This window comes from Hippocampus guttulatus, chromosome 17 (assembly GCF_054856545.1).
Source record: "Hippocampus guttulatus isolate MCC_2025c chromosome 17, RoL_Hgut_1.0, whole genome shotgun sequence".
Classification (NCBI taxonomy): domain Eukaryota; kingdom Metazoa; phylum Chordata; class Actinopteri; order Syngnathiformes; family Syngnathidae; genus Hippocampus; species Hippocampus guttulatus.
In genome coordinates, this window is record NC_141277.1 from 4,432,883 (window position 1) to 4,459,899 (window position 27,017).

The following is a 27,017-nucleotide window of genomic DNA, read 5'->3' on the forward strand; positions in this document are numbered from 1 at the left end:
TCAAGTGACGAAAAGAGAAACGCACGCTGTGAGGTTTTACAAGCACAAAATACACGATAATCGCGAAATTCCAATTCAAGCGCCCGTATCGAACATTCTGCCTTCGCAAGGATAATGTTTATTTTTGATTGACACCGAGATATTCACTTAACATGTGTTTATTATTACAGTTGTAGTTTGCGGTGGTTGTAGCGCCGCACTGGATCATACCGAGAGCTGTTTCTAATATTTTGATTCTCTCATGTTGCTAAACAAATTAAAACGGCTGTCAGTATGAGGCAGCGCAGATTTACACGATGCACAACACAATAACAAATATCAAAAACAGAAGAGAGAGAGAGCGACATGACGGATTAAGAATGGAGGACACAATGAAGGAGAAAACGCAGCAAAGCACGGCAAGTCTACCCTATTTATCTTCTATCAGCGGCGGAGTTTCAGTCAAAAAAAAAAAAGGGCGGGGTGGGGGGGGGTGGGGACCTTTGAAAAGATGAGAAGAAAGCGATGTTGTCTGACAATGTGAAAAGGAAATGAAACAAAGCTGGGACCAGACAGAACACCTGGATTCTTGAACGGTGAAATGCTGCGACTCAAAGTTAGAACCTCCTTCATGTAAGCGCCTCGGGCAGATGTTTATCTTGACATTTAAAGCTCCTGATGATCCTGGTAAAGAAATCGAGAGATTGTATCTGAGATGAGAGGAACTTGACTCAGCTTAGACCTTGGCCATGCAAGATGGAAGGGGTAAGGGGGCGGGGGTTGTGAAATTGTCACGGATGACGGGTTTTACAGGTAGGAGCACAAAAACCAGTAAAAAAGGAATTCCGATTCCAAGCCTCACCGATGACGTTTGCCTCAAATGTTAGTCGACGGAAGAATTGTGGTTCTAAGATTATGATTACCAGGATGCTTATCCGGCTCCTGCAGAGTCACAAGTCAAGTCACCTTTATTTATTATTTCCCGTAATCACAAAAACTCTCAAAAGGCTTCACATGCCCGTAGTTGACAAATATTAACCCCTACGTGGGCAAGAATAAACTCAAATGACCCCACCTGGGGAAAAAATGAGAAACCTTGAGAAGGGGCCACAGATGGGACAATCCCCTTCCAGGGTGACAGGCTGCAATGGATGCCGAGTGGGTTGCTCAATCAAGAAATCTTTGTAAAAATAGAACAAATATTTTGCAGTGGGTCACTGACGGTGTAGCGGTACAATCGCCTGACTTTGGTGCAGGCGGCTCGTTTTCAGTTCAGGTGACCGTGTGAAAATGAGTGAATAAAGTTCGGACTCGATGTGCCCCGAGACCGGCGTGGTCTGCTTTTCTCATGAAGTCAGCTGGGTTTGATTCCAGCTCTCCACAAAACTGAACAGGATAAATAGTGGGGGAAAACAATTTGGATGGATGGATTTTTTTTTTTTTTTTTTTGCATAAATACAAATTCCATCTGCACCAAATTTAATGGTTTCTTCCTCGGCCAGTGAGTCACTCCTCCAAAAGGTTTTGTGAAACTGGCGGTTTGTCAGCGGTATTTGCAAGACCCCGCTTACAAATTGACTGAAACCGCTTTACTTGGGCAAAGAGTTACAAGAATTAATCACTTACAAATTTGGAGTTTATGGATCCAAAAAAAGAACAAGGCACATCGGACTTTGTTTTTTTTGGAGTGGGTTGTTCTGGAATTTGTGTCAATTCATCTCCAATGCTGGACCTGAAAGGTGCTAGCACAAAATCTTGGCTCAAGTTCAGTGCTTGATGGGCATAACATTGGAGGTCTTCCACACCAAACTCACTGAAATCAATTCAGCAAATTTCTCCCTGCATGGATAAGAGAGAAATCAGACGGACAGTCACGAAATATGAGAAACCTTTTTCTTCCGACTTCATGCTCAGCTTGCGAGCTTTGGCCTGGTGAGGGGAGGAGAGAGAAACACGAGGGGGAGGGAAAGAGAAATAGGGGTGTGTCAGAGTCACCCCACGCCCCCCCCCCAACACACACACACACACACACACACACACACACATTCAACCAGACACACAAATGCACAAAGTTCTTCAAAGCCTAGCGGTCTCCATAGATATCCAATCACACTAAGAGATGACAAGTGAGAGGGTGGTGGGGGGGGGCTGCAGATAAATAAGGTGAAAGCAGAGACAGCGCTCAAGTCCGCACAGCTGATAGAGACGGGGGGGGGGGGGGGGGAGAGAGGGAGCCACTGAAAAGAAGAAACGCACTGCTCAGAGCGCTCACACTCGAACAAGCGAGACTGCGAGAGTAACTCCGTCAAGACGTTTGGATTCCTTCACCGCTTTTTTTTTGTTTTCGACCCAACTTGGTGTGGGATTTCGGTGGCCATTTAACAAGAGCCATTTTGTTCCCCTTTAAAGTTGTTACTGTTAGACAGAAGAAGTACAGCATCATTTGATTACATCGTATCCACCTTCCGGGACGTGAGGACAGGGGACCACGTGTTTGGACTCGAGTTTCATACTCCCAAGAGTGAGCTTTTTGAATATTAACAAGGATTCGAAAGTGCATCGCGAGGGGGACTGGGAGAAAAGTATTGGACGGGAAGACGGAGGACAGCCCCTCCCTACAGTTGTTCAAGCTGTGCATGATTTGACTTATGGATGTCGAGACATTCCTCCAGACCTCCTGAGGAATAAACAGCGAAGCAAGTCCAAGATTCCGGGTACCGTTACACAACCGACGGCGTCTCGAGATTTAAAGTGCGTGAGTCGAGGTTGCGGGAAAGAGGAGATTTTGGAAAGCACGGGAGGGGGGGCCTCTCCCGCTCTTGTACCCTCTCCCTGCCCCCCAGCTCAGCATGCCCCAGCCCCTGAGCACCTCCACAGCTCCTTCAGCTCCACTACCATGTGTAGATGGACAGTGACACAAGGTGCACCGGTCGCCTGGCTCTCCTCCCGCCCCCGACACCGCCGCCACGCAACCCCGCCGCGCCTCCTCGCCACCCTCGTCTTCATCCTTTTGCTCCTCCTGCTCGGACCGTCCTCGTCCTCGCCCCTGTCGTCTCCTGCGCCGCCGAGTTTGAACGAAAGCCATCATGCCGGAGGAGGGAGCCCGCCTCGCCCCTTCGTCTCGCAGGAATCATCGGCGTCGTGGTCCTCACCGGCGCCTCTGCGCGCCTCCTCCGCCAGGTTGCCACGGGCGACCAACCTGTCATCGCCGTCTCCTGCCGCCGTGGTGGGGCGCCACGTGCGCAGCAGCTACAACCACCTGCAGGGAGACGTGCGGCGACGGAAACTGTTCTCCTACCAGAAGTTTTTCCTCCGCATTGACAAGAAAGGGAAAGTCAACGGCACCAAAAGTGAGGACGACCCTTACAGTAAGTCACTCATGTTCAGCAGCTTTAAAATGACTCTGGAAATCAAGTCCAGCCACCGTATTCAATCTTGTCCTGAAATGCCTCTACGCTGCGAAAGATGCAAACCAGTAACCCAGGAAGACAAAAGAAAGAATCCACTGTATCCAATTTAAGAAAATGACCCAAAAGGAAGTCATCTATCTTTGAGGAAACATCTTAAACACAGCGCTCATCACTTCCTTAATGAAAGACATTGACACCCCCCCCCCCCCCCCCACCACCACCACCACCATCTATAGCAGCGGTTGATTCCCTTCACTCAGTGAAGTCAGTAACGATAAATTTGTGGCAGATCGATAGCAACGCTGGACCCATAATTACAGTTTCGTTAGACTTAAATATAAAATGCTCCTTTTATGAGCTAATAGTGAACATAATGTGTGATTTTGGAATTACCTGAGCACATGCTCCACTCAGACCCATTTTTATTCCAAAGCAAGACCGCAACTCTACCTTGCGGCACCTCGAACTTGGAATCAATGCTTTCATAGCTGCAGTTTTCTCTCCATATTGAGGGAAATAAAATGTCCTCTACACATGAGCACATCAGGATACGAGACTGTTCATCTTCTTGCTTGAGAGTCTCAGAACAGCGCCGTTGCCTGAGGGTGCATCCAGCGTGGCTTTGGAGGGAGAAGCAAACCGGGGGGGGGAGGGGGGGACACGGGGGGGGGGGGGACACCCCGACACTCCAAGGTCGCAGATCACCTCGACGTGCGCTGTAATGTCTTGGTAAACGGCGCGGGGGGGGGGCGGTCTTTGTCTTCATATTAGTCACGCGCTTTCATACACGTCGCAGGGTTCAATGAATCTGTCTGCGGCGCTGTACGAGCTTCTCCTGCTGAGCACACGCACACGCACGTACGCACACTTGCAGCTACACGCGGGCACAGAGAGGCCAGTCTTGCACATGGCCTCCATATGGCAAAGCCCACTTTTATTAGGGCCCGGACCAGTGTGTGTGTGTGTGTGTGTGTGTGTGCCACTCAGACACCAAGCCTCTGCCAGACATGGCTGAAGGAATTTCAATTAGCGTCTTTTCCACCCATTGCCCGCAGACACGCACACACGCAACCGCGCTCGGAGGCTGCAACAAGTCACTGATGCCATAACAGCATCAGGTCATTGTATTAAAGTCCCAATCCATCATGCAGTTTGTTTCCCGGCCAGAGAGAAAAGCCAAAGATAAATCAGATGTTATCGGAGCACGATCGCAGATATATAACGTTGTAACCTCACGTTCTACAAGTGGGAATGATTTGACGATCGGGGAGGAATCTCTCCGGGGTGAATCAGGCTTTGACGTGCGCGCACATCTGCGCGCAAGCTTGCATTACGCTAATGTACCACCTCCAGCGATTCTCCAAACAAATTGCCGTCTTCAAATAAAAAAAGATGCCGCTATATTGCGGTGCCGTTTCGCATGATCGTTCGGCACGTGACCTTTTCTTGACGTGCGCGCACATCTGGACTACGTTGTCAATTAGCTTGTTTGGAAAAAGTCATATCGATATATTTATGTATATATGCAAGTAACACGGGGGTTGGGACCGCCGGTGCCAAGAGCTTCAAAAGCCTGCATGTACTGTAAATGCAAAATTGCGCTCTCTTGAATCTGATTTGTGCTCATTCAAAACACATGGCCGGTGTGAGACAAGCGCGGAGGAAGCTTGCACGCACACCCACAATAATGTCACATACCATCTCGGCTCAGCGCCGCGGCATCTCAGGTGTTGAGCCTCTACAAGTGGAGCCAAGCGCTTATTTGGAGTCGTCCTTTTTGCGGTGCGGTTATCAAGCTCTCTAAGGTCTGGTAATGTTCAGGAGGTCAGATTGCAAATGGGCCTCATTAGATGGTGTCAGAGGTGATGAGGACGTTTTAAGTCGAGCTCTGGGGTCATGAATCTCCCCCTCCCAGGCTGGATTTTGTTTGTTTCTAATCAGATTGTCGCAGTTAAGAGTATGAAACATGTGACAAAGTGATTTCCTAGCAAGAACCAGCGCTGTCCGGGTGACCGCCGGCGACGCTGAAAAGTCCCGCTCGCGCATGTTTTCGGGGCAATTGAAACACAGCCCAAATTGTGGAGGCTCTCATGTTCCCATTCGGCGGATGTTTTTCCACCTCAATGCTAATTACACCACTGTGCTCACTTGACACCCCACCCCCACCCGGGTTGACCCTTACCGAGTGACCCTCAGTCGGGAAGATTTGTTCATGGCAAAGTCACTCCATGTGTTGCATCACTTTTGAAGCAAATGCTAGTTCTACAATACGGATGATTAAATGTCACCATGATATTCCAATTATGGGGGAGGGTGGGGGGGCGACAATTGACCACGAAAAAACTCCATCCAGGGATGGTAGTTGACCATCGATGTCTTTAAAAATTCTACAAGGTATATTTTAAAAATTCTCACGTGATCGGAAGTACTGTTAGCATGTAGTCAAAACAAGTCAGACATGCTGTTAAGCACCGTTATGGTAAAATAAATAATAAAAAGAGCAAAGTTTCATAACAGATATGAACCAAAAGACTTTCGCTTTCACGTGTCTCTGAGTGAAAAAGTCTTTTTCCACATCGTTTGCCATTTAATAGCCTGGAGTAAGGGCACGAAAAAGAAAGAACTAGCAAAACACATGCGGGTTTAACACTTTTGACGATTGCAGGGAGGTATGGTGAGCTCCCCCCCACCCCGTTTAAAAATCGGGCTCAAGTAGCAAACAGCATCACCTCTGTGTCAAACGACATGAAGTACACAAAAAGCCATTTAACACACGTTTGATCTCGCTACGTTCTCCAATTTCTTCCTGAACCGCGTCCAGCTCGTCACTATTCTAGATCGTCATTCAGTTACAACGCCGGTCCACTTTGCCCTTCTCTCCACTTGATGAGCGTTTAGGGTTCTCGTGGGAAAACGTATCAGTGTGGCCCATAAAAAAGAGTGATGAGGAGCTATGGGACGCAGCAGAGGTTAGTGTCAGCCTTGCTTTGGCTTCAAAGTTACTTTGACATCTTCATGGACTCCTCTCTCAGTAAATTAAAGTGGTGCGCAAACGTCACGGGCAAGCCTGCTCCGAAAATACCGAAACCATCAGAGTCGTCCGAAACCCTGCCAAAGTCAACAACTCCGTTCAGCTGTGCTCCGAAAACATACACTAAAACTAAACTACCTGCACGCTTCCTCATACATCTGCTCCATTTGCTCCTCGGAAACTAACCAGGAGGGTTACAGTAGATTTGTTTTTATTTTACAGAGGTCGTGGAGCACATTAGTCAAGGTAATCGAGTGCCGGGAGACAAACGTGGACTCGAAATGTGCGGCGTCATCGATTGTGAAGAACTCTGTGAATGATTTTGGATTCATTTGGTCTTGAAGCAACAATGGAAACACGCAGTACTGTACTTGGCTGTAACAATCTAGTTTGTACAGCGACTGTCCTGATTAGGGTCGCGGATGAGCTGGAGCTTATCCCAGCTCTTTCAATGTCCAATTGACAGACAAAGTGGAAAATGCAGCTCAACTGAAAAAAAAAAAAAAAAAAATGGTGCGGTGGATTTAATCAAATTCCTTTCGTCAGGTGGTTGCACAAAATAAAATCATCTGGATCGAGACACGATTTTTAAGGAGATGTCCAGTCTGGATCCAGATGATTTTAAGTGTCACCACTTGACGAAATAAATTAGAGTAAAAACCTTTTTTAGTTAGTCTTTTTTTTCCAGTGAAGTCATCATTGGAACATGGATGGCTAAGAGTCGACACAGATTGCACCGATGTCATCCCTAACCTGCTACCAACCGCAAAGAGCATATTTGGATGGTATTCGGCCATCATATGCTTTAATTAACCAGCACCCATTTCTTAAAACTAGCAGCTGAGCAGATAGAACCGCTCGACATACACACAAAATTATTGAGGCAATTCATCAATTTTTAGGCGAGCCGACAATCTTCACCTGAAATTTTTATTCCAAATTGAACAGTTGACAAAACATCTAACCGACAGTACTTGCTTTGAAACACAGCTGAAGTCTGGATCAAATTACGCCACTTCTGAATCATGAGCTCTTTTCTTTTACTGGAACCCACCAAACACTCACCATTTAATATTCCCCCCCCCCCCCCCCAAAAAAACCTGCACAATACTGATCATCCATGCGGGTAAGACTCTTATGTGGTTTTACTGTAACCAACATGCAGACACACTTCAAACCACCAAGCATAAAATGAAGCACGGCTTTGAAATTAACCTCATTAGAAAAAGATACAAATTGAGGCGTTGGTCTGTTTGCTTATTATGCATACAATGCCTTTGTGGAATCGGAGATCGGATTTATTCATGCTCTTTTCTGTTTAGTCCTGAAGTACAACCCTTATTAAAGATGTAAGTTCGGCATAATTTCAACTGCATCTGACTTTAAATGTTGCAGGCAAAAAAAAAAAAAAATCACTTTTCCGAGGTTGTGCTGTGGAGTTCCGAGGACGAGGAACAGAAAGAAGCAGAAGCATCAGAAGTTGATTATGATGCCAAAGAATGTTTAGTTGGTGGGGAAGCCTTTTGATTGTTTACATTATGCTCAGGATTCTTGCAGACTATCATCATAAAGTAAACAGACAGGATTGGGAGGAAAGGCGTGATATTCAGCCAAAAAAAAAAAAAAAAAAAAGGATCTATCAGGTTTTCGGGCTGTAATGGCAGATTTCACAGATTTTTTGGACCTGCCAGTTGGATTTCTGAGCACGGCAGCGTGTGCAGGTTCTCCATTCCTGATGTTTTACAGTCCGGTGGAGTTGATTGATACACACCGCCCATTCTGATTCTTGGCCAATCCAAAAATGTAACAAATCCTCCAGTTTGGCCACAAACAGCCAAAGAGAACCACAGAGATGTCCTGACTTTGCTCTTTGTACAACGTCTCCCAGCGTAGCCACAGTTACAAATGAGGATATTCCTTCAACTGCCCGGCATTTTACATGACATTCATCATGGGAGCAAATTATAGCTAAGTTGGTAGGAGCCAAAGTGCCAGCCATGCCTCGCAGAAGCTGCCAAATTTGTATTTTTAGCCCGCTTGTCTGTCTCTCTGCATTAAGAGAGTCAAGACCGAAAGTGTCACTGTTGTGTTACGAAGCGGCAAAATTAATGGCCAGCAAAGCAGCGGGAGGCGAAGAACAGCATCTGTGATGGATAACATCCAGGGCCGCTGCCATCAAGACACCATGTGCTTCCCACTCTCCGACATTCCCTCACCGTCGCGACGCACCCCGCCCCCCTCCACATATAGCCTCTGCATGAAAGTGAGGCTCTTAATGGAGTCATCAAAGTTAGCGCGGAGAGGTCCGAAGTTTAAGTCCGGGGAAGCATCTGGACAACCGGCCTGCAAGAGCAGAGCGGCCAGGAATGCCAGCTAATTAACCTGCGTCTTACATCTCGACGCTGTATGTGAACACTGGCCATGTTTAACGACTTTCCCCCAATTTTTATTTTATTTTTAATCTTTTACAGGCCGATTTTGTCGAAATGTCAGCTGAACACAGCCAAGGTGTCAAATAATTTAGTCAGCAGACAGTTCGTTTACATTCTCGTGCTAACGTTGTTATTTTTGGGCAGCCTGAAATCTTTTGATGTCAAAAAAAAAAAAAGCGCAAGTGCAGGCCCTCAAAGATCGGCAAACACGGCGAGCTGCGAAATGCTAAAAAAAAAAAAAATGGCACAGTGCGTTGTTTACATTCGAAGTGCGTCAAGAGATCATCTTTAGGGGGCTTTGGAACCAAAAGAGTCACGAATTGAGATCAGCTGCCGCGTATATACATTTATCAAGTTAGCCTGTTTATGATCTGACAAGGAAATACTAGGTAAAGACTAACTTCATCAGGCGTTGAGAAATGCATTTGGAGGTTGGAAATCTGAACATATGTGGAAACATACATCCAGGAGCGAAGGGATTGCTGGTTCGTCAGAGTTGTGGCGTAAGATGACCAGACTTCTACAGCCGAAAGCTTAGTGCCAACACCTCTCACCGCAACAGGCGGTTGGAGGGGGCGAATGAAAAATGTGTGAAATGCGGATGACCGTCACAGCACATTAGCTAAAAACATAACTCCTGCCGTGGAAGGCCCGTGAAATGTTTTGACAGAAACTGGCAGCTTTGGCACTTTATCATGTTACAAAGTCAACCGTGGTGCAGGAATGGCAATACCTCCGGTGGTCACAGCCCCCCCCCCCCCCCCCCCCCACCTTCTCTATCAATCCCCTGAATTTATGTTGGGTTTCTCCCAGAAGCTTTCAAATGTCCTGTATGCGACATAACTGGCAGCGGTCAGACTGCACTCAGGAAAGGTGATCCCAACTTATAGAGTCGCAAGCGTTGTGATCCAACTCACAATTTGCCTTTGCCCAGCAACCTCTGGAATTTCAAACAAAAGAGCTTTTGGCTGGTGGGATTTGGTTTTGGACTAAGTGCAGTTTGTTTTTCTTTACTTACCACAGACGGTTTTAGAATCACACAAAACATGGAAAAATACTGACGGGGGGAAAAAAAAAATCAAACAGTTGAAGGGACAACAATGAATTATGCGACACTTTGTGTGTCAAATACAATCATGCTTATGAAGCTAAACAATCTTTAAATATGAACTCGAGCCAGCGTTTAATGTTCAGAGCACTCCAGCCTCGGGTTTGTGGGTGGGGTGGGGGGGGGGGGACTAGTTTTGTGGAAAATGCAGCATTTTTCGCACGGCATGTCTGTGTTATATGGCATGGCATTGTTTTGCTGAAAATGTGTTTTGCATTCCAAATAACTTACTCAGTTGCTGTTGCATTACTGTACCAATGTCGGTATATTTGAAGTTGAGGGTGTTACACTAGCACCCTTTGATCTGCCCCCAAAAATCACCCATAACAAGTTTTTTTTTTTTTGGAGTGTAAAATACGGTCCCCCGATTTGCTATCAGAGTGAGTCACTTGGATGAATAAAGACTAAAAACATCGCAAAGGAGTGTAAATGATTTTAAATCCGCTTTGATTCATTTCAGTAATCGGGATTTCTTTACTTCTAAATCTCGCTTTTCAATGCTGTATTTCTAACAACAGTATGCGCAGCATATGGAATTACCAGTCCCCGTCTAAATAAATCCGATTTTCACACTCGGCACTAAATACAACATTGTTGCGTCAAAGATACAAGAATAAAGCGAGGATGTCGGGAGAAAAATAATAATAATAATAAAGTACTGGACCGAGCACACCATGGTGTCCGTTCGAACAGCCAAACCAAAAACTCACGACCTCAAAGAATTTAAAAATCATAAATGAACCCATCACAACAATAACACGTCCAGCATAGCTTCAAATGAACGCTGCTCCCTTTGCAGTCTTGAGATGAGACCTTATCACGGACTTTCAAGACACTGATTTGATATTAGCTCTGAATTGAGTAATTGTGCTATATTATCAAAAACAACATGAAAAACAAACGACATGTCCTGTCCAATAAAATAGCTTTACTCTGCTAATAAATCTCCGTTCAGGTCACATTTGATGTGGTTGGCAGGGGGTCGGCTACAAGTCGAAGCCTCGCAGCTCCTTTTTATGGTGACAAGCAGTGTGTATTTAGTGGAAGATGTCCTCCCATGCCGTTTCGATTAGGTGAACCTTGAACAATTTGTGCTTTTTCGTAGCCTTTTAAAACACAGATAATTAAGATGCCGGGCTGTGATCCAGAGGACACATGGAGGCAAGTTCACGGCCCCTTTCAGAAATAAGACCACATAAATGAGTATGGCAAAAAGGCAAGGTGAAAAAAAAAATGCAGCATTTTTTTATTTTTTTTTGCAAGGGTGCCATAAAGAGTGTTGTCGGAATCTACGCCTTTTGTTACCACCTGGACTTCTTTCATGCGGCAAGCAAGCAGACGGGCTGCTCCTGCTAACCGGGGTCATACAAAGAGCCCACTGCTTTCGAAACCGCATCAAATGGAGTTGAAACAGGTGAAGCGGCCTTTCGCGTCTCGCTGACGGACGTTATTTTGACACGTCTTAGAAAACCTCTGCCGTGCCGTGGCAGGGCGCAACATTTGGAGGCGGGCGCGCGAGATGTTTTGCGGCGCTTTGTGTGCATGTCACTTTGACGAATAGTCACGTCATTGAAAGCCAACAATGTTTTTAGTTTCGACAAAGATACATTTTTATTGATTGCGAATATAAGGATTGGACTGCTGTCAAGACGCTTCGGAGAATATGCCGGAATAATGGCTTACATATGTGCTCATACCACCAACATCCAAGTTAGGATTTGAAATACAACAAAACCTACAGAATGTTGAAAAGCTTGCACATGTCCGAGAGGGGGGGGGGGCACATTTTTTTCTGAACGTTCAGACCGGAATTTATTAACTTGTTGCCATCGCGCATAGCACCCTAAAACTGGAGGATACGCATCGCTGTCTGAAAAGGGAGGAGGAGAAAGAGAGGAAAAGAGGCATCTGGTAGAGAGGCGTCACAGTGACGTCTCCGTCATTTGATCGTGACCGGATGAGAAGTCAGGCTACGAAGAGGCGACGAACGACACGCAACGGACTTGTTTGTGCAACGTGGTGTGAACGAGTCGTCACGCCACTCCTGAAAGCAAAGCACATTCGGTGACTGCGATACTCGTTGTTTTCCATCGGATGGTTGGCCTAAAAGCGTTTGGCACGCAAAAAGAAAATTTGCTGTCATGATGATTTTTACCGTGATTGGCTACGGCACATTCCATGTACACGTTCGGGTTACGTTGCCACCGTCGCAAAGCAAAGACGCTCTGCACCAAGTGACTGAAGCTAACTGCTTTTTACCTTCAATGCTGCTTTTTTTTGGGGCGGGGGGTTATTGATTCAGGCAATGGAAATGAATGGTTTTTATTCTCTGATTCAATAGAATAAGTCCGAAGAAGTCACACAATATTTCAGTTTTACTTCCCAATTCCCCTCTGCTACCCATAGTCTGCCTGCGAGGTTGCTTCCTACAGGCCCCTCCAGCTAATTCTCTGAACCCCCCCCATAGCTTTACAGCATGCCGTAACCGACTGTAGGATGAGAGAAGAAGTAACCGCTGACCACTGCTTAAACCAATAATTGGTTCGGGCTTGAAAACCGATACACACGCAATGACCTCTCCAGAGCCTGGCAGCCGGAACACTTCTCTCTGTCCCGTTTATGTGCTTGCCTGCCTACATGCGCTCCCCTGGCCAGAAAAACAAACATAAGAGGGGAAAATGTTTTTTCCTGGCTTACACCTCAGTACCGGGGCGCGCTGCCAGCGAGAAAAGCGGCGAAATGAGCAGGGGGCAAGAGGCCGCTCTGAGGTGCGACTGTAACGTTGCGGGCCATGCTGAGGAACGACGCGAGACTAGGGCTTACTTGTGAGGAGGAGAAAAAAAAACTTTTTTTTCCCTATGGATTCCACCCACAGAATCTAAATGACAGGTGTCAAAGTCAAGGCACGGGGGCCAGATCTGGCCCGCCACATCATTTTATGTGGCCCGCGAAATCAAATCAAGCATGTCAAGTTCCATGATGCTTGCTAAAGTCTGAACCAAAATTTCAAATTGTCATATGTAATCCACAATAACAGTCATTATTCTTGACTTCTGATTTTGAAACTAGTTATTCATTCATTTGTTGTGCGCTGTATCTGTGATATGTGGAGGGGATTAAACATTTATGTGGTTTCCCCAAATTCAGAATGGCCCTCCAACGGAAACAGTCACTAAAATGTGGCCCGCGACAAAAATGAGTTTGACACCCCTGATCTAAATTGAAGCCTGTTTTTAACAACAAAACATTGTATGTAACTAAATACCTTGTGTTTGCTGTACTGTAATCTGCAGTGGTCAACGCGTCAGCAACATTTTGCCGGTCCGTCATTCGTCAGCGGCCGGCCCGCCAGTCTGTCGTTGTTATTTTAGCCGCGCTTCCGTCAATGCTAAGTTACAGTTTGTCACCGCTATTTCAATCAACTATTTTTTGGGAGGTGGTTGAAAACGTGTAAAAGGTTCGAGAACCACTACTTTGGGTTTTAACAGCAAAACACGCTCACTCCTAGCAACCCACGAGTACCACAAATAAAGACAGAGCAGTCCTCACGGGAACCAGAACCACAGAGCCCATTATCAGCTCAAGCATATCTCAACACACAAAGTTCTTAACACTCACAGGCTAAACATATCTAGCATGTGGTACAATTGGTCAACTGTTCAAGTTACATACACGACGCAAGGACACGCCGTGCTAAATAGATTGTTCGTCCGTGATTCATTATCCATAAAAAAATAGATTAGGTCAAGGAATGTGTTTTCTCCATAACAATAGATAAAACATGGGGTAAGGAATCTGCATATCCTACAAAGGCATTTCTTTTGAATGTCCACGCACATCACAAGGCAATGTTTTTTAACAAACAAGTGATATGAAAAAATGTCTCATTTTTGCTGTGTGTTGTTTCTGTAAAAGTGCTTTGAAAATGCAAACATTCAAAAAGCGCACTTTTGAAAAAAAAAATGATATTAACACAAATCCTACCAAACATGCCACTTTCTTACAAAAGAGATGTCTCTCTGTCCACCAGGTATTCTGGAGATCAAGTCGGTGGACGTGGGAGTTGTGGCCATCAGGGGCCTCAGCAGTAACTATTATCTGGCCATCAGCAAGAAGGGAGAGCTGTACGGCGCGGTGAGTTTATAGCCGAACCACTTTCAAAAAAAGTAAATAAACAGTATATTTTGCGCATGTGACGTGAACACTCCCAAGCAAACTTGCTCTGAATCAATGTGAACTGCTATCACTTTCAAGAGATGCTCTTGGTGTCGAGAACTGATACGCACCAGGAAATAATCTGGATGCTCTTTCTCTCGATATCAACCCTTTTTTTGTTGGCTAACAAAACAATAGTACCGAGTTTGTCAGATTTTTAAATTGGGAAATAAATGCTTAAAAAGTCAAAATCATTTCAGGTCTCTTTATGCTCGCTATGTACAGTATGATTCATTTTCAAAATGATAACCACCTGTGTTCATTTTAAACAAGCCACGAAATCAAAATGGAAGTCAATATTCGGCACATAAATAGACACATTACACTGACAGCAAAATAACACATAATTGGGGTGGTTTGGGGGTTGAGAATTTAAACTTTGGTCTCAGCTCCAATTAATGAAAAACATCAGCTTTGTCATCATGGTAAATTCAGACCAAAATCTGTGGACTCACTCTTAACATGACCATTTAATTAAACCCCCAAGAGAAGTCAACATGCCTACAGCGAGTTTCGCAAATCTCAACAACAAAAAGAAGCTGTACCTTAAATCCAAGTTGTATGTTGATGAATTCCTCCTCCATTTAGTGATTCAGTGATTTCTCACACGCTGGAATTTGGTTTAGAGTCAAGCACGTATCTCAAATGTCCATCTGGTCAAACGTAAAAAGTGTGTCATCTTCCACACTGCTGCAAACGAACGTCCATTCATTCGAGTGCTTGTTAACTCACCTGTGTTGTCAAATGTCAAAAGTTGGCAAAAGAATCTCCAGGTGCTCAGGCAACACTGGAGAAAGACGTGTATAAAATATTCATCAAGCAGGTGGTTTCAAAATTATGAATACAATTTATTCTTTGACACGTGTTGCATTACCTTCGTTCAGCTGAGGCGTTAATGCTTTTTTACAAGCATCGCTTCCTCTATCCAGGGAGGATTTCAAAATAAAAACAAAGCCCCTTCCCCTTTCCTAAAATAATTTCAAAATAAAACAGGAAGCAAAAAGAATATTCAGAACAGACTTCTTAAAAACGTTGTTAGCACAATGTTCATGAAAACAGCTGTCGAAACAATTGAAACGATTTTATGATTATATCATGTTGCATTTATTTATTTCTTTGCTATATTTAATAGGTGGGATAAAAGTTGATGGATAGAAGATGGATGATTATTTTAGGTGGCACGGGGTGAAGAAGGAATTCATTTAAAATTATATTTATGATTGATAGTAAATACAACTGGGTATCCCCCCCCCCCCCCCCGCTGCCATTAACGTAACATAATTTTAGCGTGACGTTCAGGCCCACGAACACTAATCGGTAAGTTGTGAGTAGAATGAAACAAGATCGTCATCATTTCTGAACGATGAATATACTTTTCAGCACATTTTTGCTACTTGCATTTTTTGACAGTAGAACAGGCACCTTCATTGAACAAAGGCCGGGAAGCATAGTATTAGTGACATCTGACAATTGGGCTTTTGCTGACTTTAAACAGGGAGAAAAAGAAAATTATCGGCATGTGTGTACCCTGCAATAAGAAAGACTTGCCTTATGGTTGATACCATGAGAGTATATTGGTCGATTATGGCAGGTTGTCAATCCAAGCTGGTGTTTTTTGTTTTTTTTTTCCCATTGGGCAAGCAAGGCAGGAAGTAAAGTTAGTCAATGTGAGTTCTCTCCATTCACAGGAAACACAATCCCCCACCTTTTCTATTCTTCCCTCAGTTCCTCTGGGGGAGCGAAGGTGGGGAGGGGTGTAATGCCCCGTTTCATCTCTTTTCTCCTCCACTCATTCTCCCTCCCTCGGTTTAAAAGAGGCAACTCTCAGCATGTCCCTGCGGAGCAGTGGCGGCGGCTGAGATGAAATGACACCCGCTAGAATAGAAAAAGAAGCATTCTGTTGCACGGCACCCCAAACTGAATTCCCATGACGTGTACTCGTGCTCTGTTGCAACACAAAGCTGCACTCGCACAGGCCCGAAGGGCTGGCGTTTGATTACACTCGATGGCTCTGCAACACTGACTCCTTTATCCTTAAGGCATCCAATGAAATCATTGTTTCATTCTATTGGCGGATTAACACACAGGCAATTAGGACCTTAGGCCTGTCATAGAAAACCAATGCTTGATTAAACCAACATGTACGATCATCTTAATTGTTAATCATGGGACTGATAGAATGAATAAATAATACACAAATGAACGCACACCAAAGCTCCTTGGCATTTTTGGGGTCTTTTGTTATGTTGACACAATCTTGTGTAACAGTAATGTGATCAAAAAATATATCGGAAACATTTTTTTTTTTTTAATGCTGTAATTTCATCATGGTCATTGCCCCCCCCACACCTGTGCCTCTCTTCCACAGAGGGACTTCGGGCCGGACTGTCGCCTGATCGAGCGCATCGAGGAGAACAAGTACAACACGTACGCTTCGGCGGAGTGGCGCAACAAGAGAAAGCACATGTTTGTGGGACTCAACGCCAACGGTAAAGCCGTGAGGGGCAAGAAGACCAGGAGGAAAAACACAACCACTCACTTCTTGCCCATTGTGGTGCATCCCCGGTGACGAGACAGTCAGAGGAAAATTCAATCTGCAGACTGCCGGCTGAGCATCTGGAGACGGACTTTGTTTGGAAAGAGACCGAAAGGCCACTTGGCATCCGCAGGAGCAACAAGGGGGAGGAAACCTAAAAGACATTTCGCATCTGTCGGATGAGGACATTTCTATTTTTTAAAGAAAGATATATTGCTATACAATGTATATAATATTTTGGGGGTCTAACTTATAAAAGCACGCTGGCACCGTAGGAAATATGGGAATAATAAAAATGTGTGATCAGCAACTTGATGGAGAAAAAAAAAAAAGGAGGCGCAAAGCGGAAAGGGGGCGGTTGAAAGACTAGCAAACCAAACAATTCAAACTCTATCAAAAGTTTTCTTTGAATTTATTTATTTGGTGTAATATTTAACAGAAAGAACAAATACACGCTAAAAAGACAATTGAGTGTCTTTTTGTTGTAAACCATTTATGCCTTTTTCTTTTCTTTTGAATACTACTCAATTTAAACCTGAATAAATATATAAATATATTTGTCCTTAACTTGCAGTGAGTCGTTTGTGTATTTAGACCCTCTTCATACAGCTTTGTTTATTATCATGATGATGATTATTTTTAGGGGCATAAATTGCCCTTCGGGGGACCTCCGTGTGTGAAAACGAACTAACTTATTAATTACTACCAATCATGCCACACATGTCAAATTAAAGAAGCCTTCCTTTCATATAATTCCAAAAAAAAAAAAAAAAAAAGCAGCGGCCATCTTCTTTCCTGACAAATGCAAAGCTGCAAGCACACCCTGGCAGTTGTGCTCGTGTGAGCGTGCGGGTGCATCAGTGGTCCAGCAGCTGGGGAAAAAGCCGCCGCCTTGACCTTACTTGTCTGAAACCTGTTGCCAAGACATCCCCCACCCCCCACCCCCACGAGACAGCAGGGCATATGGCGTAACATAAATATCACCCTCTTGTTTATCACCTGATTCTAATTAACCATGATGTCATGTTTTCTTAATCTTCTGTCAAGTTCTTAAAGCCGTCCATGTCATGTGGCTGATGTCTGGTTCCTGCGATTTCTCTCGTTCACACCCACCCTCCCCCTTGCTCCCCCACCTCCACTGATTCTTGTCATGCCTTGGTGAGGCTCGGATGAATTTTCAATAATCAGACCTGGGGCAAGGTTATTATTATTACACAGACTTGCAGCCTTCCTCTGTCCAGTGCTGCAGTTGTTGTAATTTGCATCCATCACTTTTCAACTCTCCGCCATCTGTTCCTTTCTCTCTTTCTCGCTCTTCTCGTGTGTGTGTGTGTGTGCGTGTGTGTGTGATGGAAGCGAACCGCTTCTGCTGTGTCTGAGACTAGAAAGAAAAAAAAAAGATTCATCTTATTTGCTGAGGAATATATGCTCAAATCCGAATGCGAGTTAAGTACGACACATCAGAGGGGGTGCGCTTTGAATTTTCCTTTTATCCCCATGGGGAAAGCTGCTCTTTGTTTACATGATTACTTGGGTGTTCCATAAACGACATATCAAGTACAATTACTCTGAAATGTGTTCAAGGCGCCGAGCCACCCACACCCCTTTCCCACCGTCATAAAGTTCAAGGGCAAGCAGCCCGAAACCAAGGTACACCTGAATAGGTTAGGGTTACTTTTACATGACAAAGTGAAAAACACCGCAAAAATGATTGGACATCCTGTAATATGCATGCATGGCCAGTAGTTGGCGATGTTATTTTCAAAAGAAATCGTACACACATACAAACATCATCCATTCTTGAATACATATCTTTTCTTTTCTTTTTTTCCGCCCCCATCATTTGCGAATCTTCAGCAAAACGGGCGTCCATCAGTGACGGACTGACGGACTGGGGTGAATGTTCACCTCTGGCTCTGTTACTATGAAAACAGACGAAGTGATAAGAGTAGACTGCCGCAACTTAATTTTCGTGCGGGGGCAAATCTAGTTTACTTTGTTTGGGAATTTGGCAGACGACATTGCGCCTTGCTGGGCGTTCCAGTGGACTGAAGGCATTTTTCACGCCCCCGGCGCATCTGACAACGCGGTGACAATGTGGACTAGAATGTGGCGCAGATAATGTAATCTGATATTGGTGGATATGATCCAGGCGCAGGCGGACAGATTCTGAGCTCCGCGGACATGTGTGGTGGATATTACAGACAACGGCGTGGGAAAATCCCTCTAAATGACTGGAGAAATCAATTTATTGAATGAATAATTATGAACATCTTAAAAATATTTCTGAAAGCACCCCCCTGACCGCGGCTAAACTATGGGGTGGGGTGGGGGTTACCGAATTTAAAGGGAAAAAGGGAAGCCCCCTCCAGCTGTGCTCTCTCCCACAACGGCGCAAACATTTCTACCTGTCTACAAAAACACCAAAAGAAAGAAAACTCCACCCATGCACTCCGCGAGACTTGTGCTGGGCATGAAAATATGGCCCAAAGGCAAATGTCATGCCAGGGCTAGCTAGCCATGTCACAGATACGCCGCATATTTATAGCATCATCTTAAAATACAAATAAAGAAGTAAAAAAGGAACACACAAATAGCATTTGATGATGACATGTGACATAACACTTTGTGAAGTACACAGAGTCTTAAGGGCATGAGTTCTGGAACAAACAAAATATTGTGCTATTAAAAGTGGGGAATACACATAATAATTGGGTCAAATTTAGCCTTTTTTTTACCCTCTTCCAATCAAATCAGTGGATTATTGGATGTCTCGAAAAAAATATCCGTTTTTTTTTCCTTCTATTTTTTTTTAAACCCTTTTGGCTGTTTAGTCATGAATGGAGGATCTGCATTACAAGGGGCCTCAATCTATGGTCTTTCGCCCCCACAACATCAACGCAATCTAATTTTGCGCACAAGTCAGAACGTACTAACCTATGCTAATGAAGCAAAAAAAAAAAAAACCACTGCTGCGCAAACGTAGTTAATTGTATGCTGTTGGTAACCTCAAAATATTATACGTTGCCACACTGAGGACCCTGTACTGAAAAACAACTCAAACTACAGTATTTTGTGCAAACTGGTTCACTTGTTAATTGAGGGCGCTTGGAATGCGACACAAGAAAGTTGCATCCTGTACCACGTGTGGAACTTTGGGAAGATCACTGCACTTTTATTGCAACAGCAAAATGACTTTGTGTGGTCTTGCGTTTAAGCGTAATGCACAACAAGGCCACACTTTTCCACTTTTATTTGACGCAGATGTTCCTGACTGATTTGTGAGATGAAAATCTGCACATCATCGCTTGCGTTCCCACTCTTGAGAAGGGTTTCTGCAAGCCCTCCGCCAATGTCAGTTTTGCGGCGAGCTACTCGGGTTGTGTTTGGTCAGAGTTTGGTTTGTTGAGGCATGCGGCGAGGTCCAGGATGCGGTTTCTGTTTTGACTGCATCGCCATCTATTGAGTCTGTGTCGTAGTTTGACTGAAGCGTAGGCCGGCGGCCTTGCATGTTCGCGGCCCCTCTGTTTGCCCCCGGAGTCCTGCAGCCGCACCGATCGATCACGGAGGCAGCTATAAATATTTGACTTTGTCGTGAAAATCCAAATAACACTTACAAATATGATAAACATTCAACAATATTAAGTTTCCCACAAGAAATGGGAAGATATGGGGGGGGGGAATCCAAAATCTGTGAAACTACTGTTCACAGCGGGTCTTTGGTTAATGACACAGTTCAGTTTGTCACGCAACATGATCTATCATTACACTAAACTGAAGTTCAAAATGTTTAAAAAAAAAAAAAAAAAAAAAGCTTCTTTGGTTTATTGAACACTTGAGTTGAATGATTGTCTATCTGTACCCTGTGAACCAGTTCTGCCTCTTGCCCAATCTCAGCTGGAAAAGGCTCCAGCCAGCCCACCTGCAACCCGAATGAGGACAACCACTGTGGAAAATGGATAAATGTATCGGAAAGATTGTTTGCTTCACAATGGATGGTGTCGCAACTTGGCGGTGCCAATATGGCCACGCAAACATTTTCTTCCATTAAAAATGTAACATAAAAGAGCGGTTGAGATTTGCGGTTTGGAGGTTTATGTACTGAAAGAACCACAGTCCTGGGGGATTTTTTTTTACGGTCGAGGTGGGGGCACAGGGAAGAAAGTGAGTATAGGGAGAGTAAATGTTAGCTGAGGGAGCAGCAGTAGGGACTTGATGCCAAAGGGTGAGGCGGGGGGGGGGGGATGTTTGAGAGGAAGACGGCATGATGGGGGCGATTAAAGAACTTGCCAGGCTTTGGGGCAGGGGAGTTGGGGGAGGGGGGGGGGGGGGATCCAGAGAGACTTTGGGGGCATTCATTGGAAGCAGACCAAGGGAGTTCCAGGAAGCACCAGGACGAGAACCATCAGTTGAAGACAACTGCTCAAGTTAATGTCTTTTTGTCCACTTTGAGTAAAGTTACATAAATGTTTGCGGGCTAGCTAACTGTTTGCTCACATCAGTGTTTTTTTATTTTATTTTTATTTTTTAAATGAGCAATTATGTGCCATGGCTGCTTGTCATGTTTGTGCTGGAGCTTTTTGCTCCCGTAGCGGCCAACAAGCACAATCATTATGCAGGCAAGTAATTACGGCGTGGAAGCTCAATGCATCACACTCATCGCTCCATTTATCATTACCACGCAAGACAGAAATTTTAACTGATATAATCACTTGCCTTATGTTTGGAATATTAGCTGGTCGTAATATTGGTTTATCCTGCCTTCATTAGCATTTTCAGTTCGGTCCAGAGGCAGGCCGGGCCTGGAGCAGAGCCTTGCATTCTCCATCTTCACATCTCCCGAGAGCTTCAAGTTTCCTGCAACAGGTGGCTCAAACATTTGCCTTGGCTGCCACTGAGCCGACGTTCTGTTTATCGATTCGGGGATTGGGGAGGGAAAAAAAAGGTGAGGAGAGGAGGCAAAAAGTAGGAAAAGAAAACCATAAATCCAAAAAGCTGGAGAGTCGATGTGACAGCACCTTCAGCTTTCACTTTCAGCTTGCTTCATCGTTTTTTTTTGTTTTTTTTTTTACATCTTCAGCTCTTTTTAATATGCGAGACCCTGTATATGACGTTAAAAAAAATCCTAATTGCTTATAGTGTGAGGTGTACTCAAGATGATGAGCACAGCACGGTACAGTCTGGAGGAGTACCAAGACTGACCTGTGAGAGGCAGTGTGGTGCCACAGGGCCGCCAGACAACTGAAAAATACAACGAATAAGGAAGAGAAGAAGCTAAAATATAGATTAACCTGTGTGTTAACTACCTTTCAGTTTCACAAATGATCACAGGTATATACAAAAAAAGTAAGCATAGTATTTTGTACGGATATTTCTCTTAGGGCTTTGATAAACTTATTTAACATTTTCCAGAACTGAAGTCAAAATTTCCAAATGAGTCTCCTCTCCTGTCCACTTTTTTTTTTCTGCCCTTCATCTCATATCTGGCTTTTTTCTGCCTGGATGCCCCCTCCCCCCCCCCCCCCCATCCTTTCCTCACCTCTTCCATACATGAACCCCCACCCATTTCTTCCCGGCCAGAGAAATATGCCTGCCGTTCAAATGAAAATATATTTGTTGTTTTGCTTGGACTTCTTGCCTCCCCCTCGGCTGGTGTGATTGAGGCCGAGACCCCGTGCCCGTTGGAAGCAGAAAGCCTCTATTAGTCCTTGATCAGTAGACTGCCTGACAGCAGGGGCAACATACGCAGCATTAGGGCCTGAAACGGGATTAAATAAAGACTAATTTATTGACTGCCCGTCCGGACAAACGAGGCATTAACTGTTTTCCCTTCAGGGTTTAATTAAATATGCAGGGATGAATACATGAAGGGATCGGATCACAGGAGACAGTCGATCGATCAGCTGTTTTACTGAAGACACTGTAAACGGTGATGCAACACACTGCACATAACAGTACTTGCAGTGTATACGTTCGTCGGCCAAAATATTAGGTAGACCTGCACAATAACGTCTGTATAAAAAAAAAATAATAAATCTGTCAAAGTAGGTCATTCGAAATAAAGGGAAACGTTTTCTGACCTTATTTTTGGAGCATGGAAGAAATTTTATGGGACACATAATTGCATGTATACTGAGTGTCAAAAACAATTAGAGAAGACTGTCTACCAGAAATCTGTTTGTAATTATCTTTATGAAGTTTGCATATGCATTTGTGAGTATCCCCGGTTGTATTTTCTCATTGTATTTCTAATTCTCATCTTGTCATGCAGGTGTACGAAGCATCGCGGTGAGTGAGTCGTTATGTACTGTACTGTAAATGGACAATATGATCCAACCCAGACTGGATTATGGAACAACATGCTTGTGTAAATTATCCACCATTTAAAAAAAAAACACTTCAAGATACTCGGAGGTTAAAAAGGGTGAGGAGGGGGACACAACACACCCAATGCTGCGATAAATGCTTGCAGCATCTGCTATAGATTTGTGTGGATTTTCACATAGCAAAGTCTCAAACGCAGAATTGAACTCCCCTCTGAGTACATTCTTAATTGTGCATACCGCCAACGCTGTTTTGAGGATGATTTAAATACAGTTAAACAGCCAAAATGACGTCACCCTCCGAAACGAGATGATGGCAGAAAGGTCGGAAAATTTGCTGCATTGTCAGCAGGACACCTACAGGGTGTATAAAACGATCGGGTTTGCCCTATTGAATTGCAATAATAGCAATATGGTACTATTTTGCCACCCTATCTTGTATCTCAAGTCTGTGCTTGCAAGTCAAAGCAATCGAATCGGTCGAAGTATGGCTCCTATCGCAAAGAACTCAATAAGGCGTGTCATCTCCCGCGGCACTATTGTAAAGACAAACAACCATTCACGCTCACATTTACACCCGCGTCTATTTTTAGAATCATATAAAAATTCTTTTGTTATAGTACAATACAAGACAATAGTCAATAACAGTTGGGACACATTCGATGCATTGGCAAGTGCTGTTGTTATGCTTGGCAACAAATGGGCTCGGGGATAAGTCTTTAATGATTGTGTGCACAATAGCGTCTATGGACTAAGGCGATTTGTGGTACGAATTGTTTTTCTCCCTGAGTGCAAAAGAGAAGCGTCCATTTTTTTTCATTATGGAGAGCCTGGAGGACACTCTCTGAAATAATACACTGAAATTGAAATGTAACAACATAAACCACAATGTATGGTTATAAAATATATTGAAAAACAAAACAAAACTAACTTTCCAAAAACGTGGCGTGCAGAAACCGAAAGAGAAAATTTGCATTTTTACCACATTTCAACACCTTATTATGAGATATAAGTCGGCGTGGTGAGGTCTCAAGGTAAGAGCACCCTTCATTTTACAGTGAAAAAAATGTTCCCTGGAAATGTGAACCACATGTTGGCTCCATATGAAAGCAATAAACAGCTTCTGGCCCCCACGTCCCCAAATCCAGCAGTCAGATAAATCGTCACGATGACTGTCGAACACACGTTTATTTCATCTATTTATTCACAGTACTTCCAATCCCCACCCCCCCCCCCCCCCACCCCCCAAGGTCACACGAGACGCACTTGTTTGCCCTTAATAACAAATTAAAACTACGATCGCATGCACTGAATACGTTTACCTTGCAGTTCTAAGCGAAATCACATTTCACTCCAGTCAGTGTTTATCATTCCCAAGTCGCTCTGCGAGCGTCTCTTTATCTTTCACAAAACAACAATTGTTATAATAAGATACGGCTGCCTCGTGGGGTCAGATAGCATTCGAAACGTATTCTTGTTCTGAAAAGATCTCGTATCTTAGAAACGCAATAATAATATCTTTGAAAGGAACAATGCTGAGGCATGACAAGGACCGCGTTCCAATTGAAAGCTTGATGACAGATAGTTGTGTGAGACACTCATAAAACTGCCGAGTGGTCTGATAACACTTCAAAATGTAAACTCGTGTCGTTCTGACGTACAGTAGGAGAAATAACTGACTGCATCCTCTGCCACATGCGTGTTGACTTAACAGAAATGAACGGTCTCGAGACATCACTCTCTTAAAAGGTCCAATGAACGGAGCCATGTAAAAAATCTTGGATGAAAATCTGCTTTCCTCTGCAAGAAGACTGAAGATGGGTCATGGATAGGTCTTCCAACATGACAATGACCCAAATCATATCGCCAGGGGAAAGAAAAAGAAGAAGCTTATTAACTCTTTCTTTGCCAGCCATTAAAAAAAGATGGAAAAACTATTTCAAGCATTCCGACTGTTCATTCATATCTCACAGAATATTGTTTCATGATATGTAAAAAATAGGGTTGCTTCTACCTCATTCCATTTATGAGTAATTAGCGGTAGAACATGGGTTGGTTTCACCCCAACCACCTGATGATGTCTTTACAACAATCGCGAATGGAACAATTTTACATTTGAGAAACAAATGTGAAACAAGCACCCTATTTTGTAGTAGTGGTAGTAGTATTTAGTAGTGTGTGTGAGTGGGTGTGTGCATTACGTCATCGATTCCAAAGTAACAATTTTAAATCTCTGTAACGTGAACAACACCTTAATCAATCACAAGCTGCCTGTGACCATCGAATTTTGAGAGAGAAAATGTACTCACGTGCATCCAGATTGTTTTGATGCATGGTGATCTCGTACAAGCGATGCAATTCTGCCATCTGATGGTCATAATTAGATTGTTTTCTTTCCCGGTTTAATGATCAAACAAGTTGGCCCAGATTTACTCCACGCATTCAGATTTAAAAAGAAAAGAAAAGTTGATAGCAATTGATAGCGACGGCCTTGACATTGACATTCAAAGAGTTAAGGTCATAGAGTTCTCTTCTGTCAGTCTCCAGAGCTCAACCCAAAAGCATGTCTATGGAAGGAACCGAAGCTCGAAATTTCCAAGCAACAGTCAGCAGCCAATAACTATTTGCAGTATTAACGCAGCAAGCAAAATGTAAATGTCGCATGACTTCATTCATTGCTCCGCCACTTTTGAGTCTTTGACCAAAGGCACGCACTCCCCACACAAACGTGCATGAGCACGATTCTCAAAGATGGCCGTTCATAACGCGCATAGTTGTGATGAATAGTCACTGGGAACGCATGTCCAGCTTCAACAAAATAGTTCTTACAATACTGGTATTAGCAATTCAAACAAACCGTTGTTAGCCACGGCTGCTACGTCTAAGTACCTACCAGTGTAAAGTCGTTGCTCGTTTTCCTTTGTCTCTAAATCTTTTGACCAACCTATAATTAAGTTCATAATAGTCCATCACGTTCTTATCAATGCGACCCGGGCTTCACATTCAGTGTCTGCAAAACATGTCCTCAAAGCTGGCAAAAGCCTATGAGGTCATCTTTTTTTTTTTTTTTTTAAGTCATATTTTGGTGCCCTACGGTTGACAACAAAGGCATAGCACAATACTTTTTTGCCGGTATTGTTCTGTGGACAAAAACGCAAGATAATAATGAATAAAATGGAAAATAAACAGAAGGAGCCCGACAGGAAACACGATCTTCAGCAGAATTTGTGTGTGCTAATTATAGAACGGCGATATCGACTGAAATTGTTCTGTAAAACTCAACTCAACACAACTCTACATAGTGCGTGCATTTATTTTTCCTCACCATTGGCCATGGATGTCGGGGAATCCTCGTCTATACCTTCAGGACACTTGTACACATGATTTAGCTCAAAACTAAACGCGGCTGGGGGACCTCCAGCAGTGCTTTGCATCTGCAGCTGCGGGATGATGTTATTTTTGAATAGAATTGGTTATCATCTGTGTGAAAGATTTTATCACATGTCCCAGAAGGGCTGTTGGATCACTTTGTAAAGCGTCCCGAAACACAGTGCTGCTGTTTGTTTGGACAGAAAACAACCCGAGTTAAGACACAGGAAACAGACTCCTCAATTTCCTTATCTCTGATTCTCGTTGGGAAGCGTCCAATGTCCCCGCGGTGTTTATTTGTCCTATTGGAAATTGTGTCGGAGGACTAAATGTTCCCCTGCCCAGTCTTTGCAATGAGCATCATTTCAGACAGTTACAATTTCTTAACAAGCCACGTTGAAGAAACGTTTTGGAACTTTATTTTTAAGATGCACGGGTGTCTTTTCTTGGCATATCAACTTCTACCAGAGGAGTCACTTGATTGGGAAGCAATATATAGGCCAATACAAACGTTTCAGCCCGGAGCACATAGCTAACTGAATGATGGTAACTAGATGAAATGCGGTTGCATATTGATATGTTGATTTTTGACAAATTAAAATGTGTATGACCAC

General features: G+C 44.0%; 1 protein-coding gene across 1 annotated transcript; it reads left to right on the forward strand.

Annotated features, from left to right (window-relative positions):
• The first annotated feature begins 2,461 nt into the window (after positions 1–2,461).
• Positions 2,462–17,241, forward strand: fgf10a (fibroblast growth factor 10a). Its single transcript, XM_086134874.1, has 3 exons — positions 2,462–3,347; positions 13,991–14,094; positions 16,544–17,241. The coding sequence occupies exons 1-3, from the start codon at positions 2,876–2,878 to the stop codon at positions 16,742–16,744; spliced, it is 777 nt and encodes a 258-aa protein (XP_085991000.1). The 5' UTR covers positions 2,462–2,875; the 3' UTR covers positions 16,745–17,241.
• The last annotated feature ends 9,776 nt before the right edge of the window (positions 17,242–27,017 follow it).